Source organism: Pyxicephalus adspersus, chromosome 5 (genome assembly GCF_032062135.1).
Source record: "Pyxicephalus adspersus chromosome 5, UCB_Pads_2.0, whole genome shotgun sequence".
Taxonomy (NCBI): domain Eukaryota; kingdom Metazoa; phylum Chordata; class Amphibia; order Anura; family Pyxicephalidae; genus Pyxicephalus; species Pyxicephalus adspersus.
In genome coordinates, this window is record NC_092862.1 from 32,380,784 (window position 1) to 32,388,213 (window position 7,430).

The 7,430-nt window shown below is 33.8% G+C and overlaps 1 protein-coding gene across 4 annotated transcripts in view; it reads left to right on the forward strand.

Moving 5' to 3' along the window:
• Positions 1-6,808, forward strand: part of EYA1 (EYA transcriptional coactivator and phosphatase 1) — a 74,048-nt gene extending 67,240 nt beyond the window's left edge. For all 4 annotated transcript variants that reach the window (XM_072411063.1, XM_072411065.1, XM_072411062.1 and 1 more), the window contains 5 exons: positions 116-276; positions 1,116-1,230; positions 1,356-1,477; positions 1,795-1,895; positions 2,241-6,808. In XM_072411063.1, coding sequence (XP_072267164.1) covers positions 116-276; positions 1,116-1,230; positions 1,356-1,477; positions 1,795-1,895; positions 2,241-2,321 — 580 coding nt within the window. In that variant the 3' untranslated portion in view covers positions 2,322-6,808. The remainder of the gene's footprint in view (positions 1-115; positions 277-1,115; positions 1,231-1,355; positions 1,478-1,794; positions 1,896-2,240) is intronic.
• Positions 6,809-7,430: the final 622 nt, after the last annotated feature.

Genomic DNA, 7,430 nt, shown 5'->3' on the forward strand with positions numbered 1-7,430 from the left:
TTGTAGTATTCGGTTTGGCTGCTGTTCTAAAATTCAAACAATGAAATAAATCAATAATGTCACAGCTTCCTATTACAAAGGGAATTTATTTTTTTAAATCTATTTATTTATTTAGCACGTATAACTTTGGGACAGATGGCTTTCCAGCAGCTGCAACCAGTGCAAACCTGTGTCTAGCAACTGGAGTTCGTGGAGGTGTAGACTGGATGAGAAAACTAGCTTTTCGTTATAGAAGAGTGAAAGAAATCTACAACACCTATAAAAATAATGTTGGAGGTAAGCAACTATAAAGTATGGTATTTGAACAATGTCAGAAATTGTCCTAAAATAATTTGCTGCATCACCAAAACTACAGGTGGGCAGCTGGCGACGGAATTGGGGGGAGGGGGGGTTAGTTTAGTTCTACTTTAATAACCCTTTCTGCCAGTAAAAGAAGGCCTGCCTATCAGGTACATAGCAACCAATCAAAATTCATCTTGACCAGGTATGAGGTGAAGAGTGATTTCTCATGGGTTAGTGAATAGTTTTGACAAGGACAATCAAAATATGGATTTTTTTGTAGAGAATAGATCTGATCATATAAGTGGCAAATAATATAATAAAGGTCATATCAAAGCCAGTTGTGTTAATTTTCTTTTCAGACTCTACCTCAACTGGCATGAGGAAACTGAATTGTAGAAGTGTGTTGAGGGGTTTGTAAAAGTTTGCCTTGTTCAAGCTTTATAGTGGTTTCTATTATTTTTCAGTAGTAATTTGTAGCTAAATTGTCTGCATCCTTCCGTTTCTGAAGAATGAACCTGTCTGTGATGTCCAATAAAGACTAAATATTTAATCCTTTTCTTTGCCATTTCTTTTCTCCAACCCATTTTTTTTAAATCTAATGGATTGCTGTGGGGTAACATGAACATTTAATTTCAAACGTAAAAGCACATCTCCTTAAATTAAATGTAACTATGTTTCATTTTATTCCTGAACTCCACTTTTGAGTTGGGAAAGCAAACTATAACAACCTAAGGAAGTGGATTTTATTTTCCTTTAGATCTTGTTCTTTGCATTCCTAGAAAGAACTGAAGAATGAGCATATTTTCATTTCCAATATTTTTTGTCTATTACAGGTCTGCTTGGCCCAGCAAAGAGGGAAGCTTGGCTACAGTTGAGGGCCGAGATTGAGGCCTTGACAGATTCTTGGTTAACACTTGCACTGAAAGCCCTCACGTTAATTCATTCTAGGTAATTTTCCTATTCGTTTACAGTGTTGGCTTGAAGGATGCAACTTTATCTATTAATATATATTTCTATATAATTGCCTGCTACTTTCCACATAGAATAATTCCAGTTATTTTTTCTTGCAACAGGACAAACTGTGTAAATATCCTTGTCACAACTACTCAACTTATACCAGCGTTGGCAAAGGTCCTGTTGTATGGATTAGGAGTTGTGTTTCCTATTGAAAACATTTATAGTGCAACAAAAATAGGTAAGTAAAAGAAATCAGATAAATTAAATTTCTCACATTTGAATATTATTTTGCTAACTGAGATAGTGTTTATCAACCTAGGGGACAATGTTTGCACAGTACTCCCAGAGTACTTTATATGAAAGTGTATCTAAATCTAATTTTCTTTTTTCATTGTTGATAAAATAAGGGATGCGGGAGTAGGGGGTTAAAACAGCTACTAATGAGATGATACCTTTTTAATGGCACATTTGTAACTGGAACATGTGTACTTTAGGACCTGGATTAATTATCGAGAAATATGATGTAAAAAAAAATGTAAATTTTTATGTTCACAGGTAAAGAAAGCTGCTTTGAGAGGATAGTCCAGAGGTTCGGCAGGAAAGTTGTCTATGTAGTAGTGGGAGATGGAGTAGAAGAAGAGCAAGGAGCCAAAAAGGTAACAATGTCTATGCACATAGTATAGATTAATATACTACAAAGCAGGGAAGGGGATTATTGATAGGAAAATTATCTATTAAAAATCCTACTTCCTGAAATTGAGTCGTATTGGTTATTTTCTCAGGTTTGGCCAACTATTCAGAATATTGATAAAACTTCTACAAACTTTTGTGCAGACACTCAATTATTGTAATACTTTCTATTGAGAGTTTTAGAAACAATTCTAGCAACACCGATAAAATGATGAATATTTTTTGTATGACCCTAAACTGGTTAAAGTTAAAAAATATATTGTGCTCCTGAGATAGCCTGTACTTATTTGTTTCTTTGTTTTGCTTTGCAGCATTCAATGCCATTTTGGAGAATAACTAGCCACTCGGATTTAATGGCACTGCACCATGCCCTGGAACTTGAATACTTGTAGCAAGAAAACAGCACTTTCAATCCAAAAAGGAAATCCATCTTTGTAATGGGTTACATAGAACAGATGTGTTGGCTTCCCTATGCAATATTCAGATATGGTCCTATCAGAAGTGATTTTCTTCTGTCTGCTATACTGCTGAAAAATGAAGCAACAGGACTTGGAAGACATAAAATGAGCCTAATCAATATCAGAACGTTTGCCTTTCCTAGAGTTCTAGAGACACAAAACAATGTTTCATGGAATAAGTGGTTCATACCTGTGAAGGGAAGACAAAGAAAACTTGAGACTTTGTAGGCTCCACAATTTCCATTCTAGGGAGTTGGTCGGTCGAATGGCAGGTTTTACTGCAAATCAAACAGCTATGCTAAATCACTTAGTATAGTGCCCTAAATCAAAGTTTACTGATTACAACTAATTTATAAACGGACATTGCTTCTTGACATACAGATATGAATACAAGGCCGGAGACTCTGAAATGTCTAAAGTATGTATACTGTAATTTAAAACAAAATAATGTACATCACTGAGACAATCATGTACAGAAAGATTTTTGTGTAAATTTGTAATAATGGTTTCTTTTACATATTGTTTAGGTAATATTATTGAGGTAGCAATGCCTTGTTAGATCAGGTATGCAGGGCGGTGTGTGTACAAACTGTTGTGCAGTGCCTTAACAAAGTGTTAGTTATAAATATGTAGATATATATTTCTTTTGTTACTGTAGGTAAATTTGTTAAGACCAAACGCATGGATGTCAAGTGTCAAGATCATTTTTTTTCATTTACTGTTTGCCATTTTCATACTCAACAGGACTCATTCACTATCTATACCTACCAACAGCTTATATTTACACAGACATGATTACTCCCTGCTCCAAATACCCCTGTTCCACTTCTTAACATATTTGTCTCTAAGACCGCCACTTCTTATGCCAAAGTCAAACCTGTTCCAGCAAAACAGGGACAATTGGAAAATTGGAACATTACCAGTTCAAAGTTATTTACCACGGAATACGTTTCCCAACAAAGTTTAGACCACATAAGCAAACTGCATAGTAAAATTCGTATTTTTTCAGCATAAAACAGATATCTAATTATTGACAGCTATTACTTCTCATGAAATTGTATCTGTATTTTATCTCCATGCCAAATATCTCCAGGTTCTGAACCTCTCAATACACACCTAATTTGATCTCTCAATTATCACCTGCCAGAAAGAAAACAACCCCATTTTAGGATCCTTGGGAACAGATTATAATACATTCTGACTATGTTTGACTAAGTAAAATAAGATCTACCATAAAAAAAGTATAAATGTTATGTCAGTTGAATGTACTGAATTGTATAATTACACGTTGCACATCACAAACCTGCAGCATTATTTTATTTAAATTTGATACTGTGGTTTTTGGCAGAATCCAGGGGGGTGGGCTTGGATATTTTGTTTAGGTGGACTAAGTCTTTAAATTGTACATGTTGCTGAGCTATGGGCACTCAATACTTACATATTACTGAGGCAGCAAACATCATGGGCCATATAATACATCTGGACACCATCCCTCATTCTGAATAGCACAGTGAAATAAAAAAATTAGGTTCACAGATCTACTTACCCCAATCTTTCATACTGCAGTGACCTAATCATGGGGAATGCAAAGTCCCCAAAATCTTGTAAAATGACTTTCATAAGAGCATCTTCTTGGGAGATATGGAATACCCAACATTTCTGGGATCTTGCCAGTAAGATAAATATGTCTCCTCACCTAGGTGACAGGCAAGTTTATTAAGTAATGTTTTCTTTTTTTTTTTTACTTTTATTCTGCATTTTGTAAGGGAAAGAGGGTGCAGAAATAATAAACATATCTTGCTTTTACTGTAAAGTCTGCTATAACAACCAATAAATGAGCTTGGAAACAAGCCTTCATTGACCCCCAGGTGTGCAAGTACTGTGAAGGTTGAGCTGAGCTGCTAAGAGAAGAACTTGAGTGTAGTACTTTTGCTTTGAACTTTGAGGATGAAGTGCTGCAAAGTTCCTGTAGCTACAGGGGCCAAGGAGGGCTTGTTTTTAAAATTGATTTGTGTTTGTCTTTGGACAATTCCAGTTTGTCTTGGCTAGGGTAAAGAAGGTTTTGAGAGTGTCTGTCCATTCTTTCTGGTTCTAGTTGCATGGGACACAAAGTGAAGGACAACTGAAAAATGTGTGTTGATTAGTATTAATGGACTGTTCTTACAATAAATGCCAGGACACCATGCCAGGTATGTTTTTTCTTATATGAGGTGTTTAGGGTTTGGTGCAGAATAGAGTTTACAGAGGAAACCCAAAAAGTTGTCTTGCATTAGATTTTAATATGTAAATACTTGAATGTCCATGGACTGGCCAAGCTTCAAACTGGCTGATAACAAACAAGTGTGCATACAAACACATTGCTCTGAAAAAAATGGTTCTTTTGTTTTCCTGCTCTTTTATTTTTTACTTGTTCTATGATACTGAACACAGCCAAAAGATAAAGAATTCCCACATTCAGTTTGAAAAATGACAACTGAAGTTGAACATGCAGGTCATTACACCATTTGTAATGGCATCATTAGGCAATATATTGCACAAAGGAATGAAGGAGGCCAATTGGAATGTGAATCCTAGAAGAAAGCATTTCCCTGCAGATGGTATACAGCAATTCATATCATTTTGCTTTATGTGATGAGTCCAAAGCCCAAAATGAAACTGTATAACAAAATATTTTTTCAAAAAATCAATTGTATGTGAAAACAAAGTTTGTCTGTTAATTAAAAAAAAGTTTCCTAACAAAACTGCAAAATTGTACTTTCCTAATTTGTTTTGAACATTTTTAAGGATACTGAAATATATGCATTTACCGGTGGTTTGTTTCAAATTATTTGGAAACCATAATGGTGCAATTGTAGAAACGTTAAAACTTCAGTTAACTACTTGGTATATTTACCTCTTCCTATACCTGGATGGCCATCATTTGTACTATATGAAAGGGATCTCTATGACTGATTCATAAAGAAGTGACTTCATTGGGTAACATAAACATTTGTAGTAAAACCAAAACATTTTACATGTATCTTAATCAATATCACCAAGATTAAAAGTGAGGATACATTTACACAGATGACAACAGTTTTGGGAGGTTTTATCACACTTTCATCAATATCTAGGAAAAATCCCCTGGTTTGTAAAAATTTGCAAACTTCTAAGCTATATGCAAAATAAAAAAGAATGAAGAATCTAAATACATTTAACTTATATCTAATCTACTGACCATGCTTAAATAAAGCCAATAAAAACCCACAAAAATGTATTTGCTACATATCTATTCCATATTATTCTTTCCTCTTAAGTGCAAAGATACAAAGATAGTAAGGTAAGTCTCATTATGTAATCAGCCCCCCAAAAGCTTTAAAAATTGCTACATCAGCCATCTTGTATTGTATTAAATATCATTTTATATTTGCAACAGCTATGTTTTTCTAAAACTGACAAAAATGTTACTGTTTTGTTACCATGATTACCGGCAACAACACCGATAGAAATACCATTTATTGCAGTGATCTACTTCTTACAACGTATGGACTGACCATATGAATATAGAAAGATGAACTTCTCATCTAGTACAAATAATGTAGGAAGTGACTACAATGCAGATGTGACTTATTACTAGACAGGAAGAGACTGTAATGATTGCTAAAATCTTTGCAATATGTATGAATGTTTTCTTAACAAGGGTGGAGTTAAGTTTTAATCAGTGGCTTTGGGGACAGGAGTTCCTTACTTATATGGAGATCACTGCTCCTTAGGCAAGATTTATTCATCTCATTTTCTGCACAGCCATAAAAACCTAAATGAAAGCTGTCATTGCTGACTTTTCGCTCTCAAAATGCCGGCTGTCTGGTTGTCATCCTTATGCTCTGGTTTTAATATTTTTGGTTACTAATCCAGAAAAGAGAAAGCAGATAAAGACTTCTTTTTTACTCTGACTTTCTAATTCTGCATACTTTCATTAAAGTCTGCAAAATAGCCAGATGACAAGAATTTCAGAAGGATGTAATTTAAAAAGAGCTGAACCTCCAAAACTGACATGTTTCAACTAGCAGCCATATCTACAATCATCAATAAGTTGGTATCTGAACAGCTTTCAAAATGAGATAAAATATTGGCACACTGTACATTTTTATGTATAGTTTTAAATAGATCATTTTTATGATCAATTTCTTTGAAAACGTTTACTAGTTGAAAATAATTTAACAATAAATCAATAGTAAACTGTTCAAATTCAGGAAACACAATGCTGCTAGAATATGGATGTATGGATTTAAAAAGAGCTTTGATTTTGGGGTTACACAATTAAGCAGGGATTCTTTTTTCAGTTTCCAGTTTCAGCTTTGTTGTACAAACATGTATCATCAGATATGTACAGTTTTCTCTCCACTCAATTTTGTGTTAAATTAATAAATCTAATTGTGTAATATGAATTAAATTGTGATTTATTTTATTTGTACATGTACGTATTGTAATTATTATTGTATGGATTCTGTATTTTTAAAGTTTCTGTAAAAAAAATAGAAACTTTGGAAAAAGAGTGAATCATTTAAAATAAAAGGAGAATTCAATAAAGAATTCAAACCTTTTATTAATTATGTGATCTAGCCAATACCACTTCATATAGACCAACATTGGTGTAGAATAGACTGGTTTTATTCCACCTAAAAGTGGCGCTTTCATTGAAAAAAAATCACTTACCTTTATTTGTGAACAATATTTTGGGGGAATTAAATCAATATTCGTGTAATGTTGTAACTGTAATGTTTTTTCTGTCTTCCTTTCTGAGAACAAAAATGAGAGAGTATCTAGAAATTGATTTTAGCCCACTCCTAAATCATTTAAAGAAGCTCCTATATTTCTTGGAGCCATTTAAAGCCCATTACGTCCTTAAAACCACTTTAACTCTGTCTTCCCACCGATTTCCATGTAGTTTATCAAAATTACTACATTTTGCTAAAATATCCTAATTTTCACTGATATTTTCAGGGAGATGATAGCTCTCAATCTCAATCAAACAAACACCATTTATGCCAGGTATTTTTAATA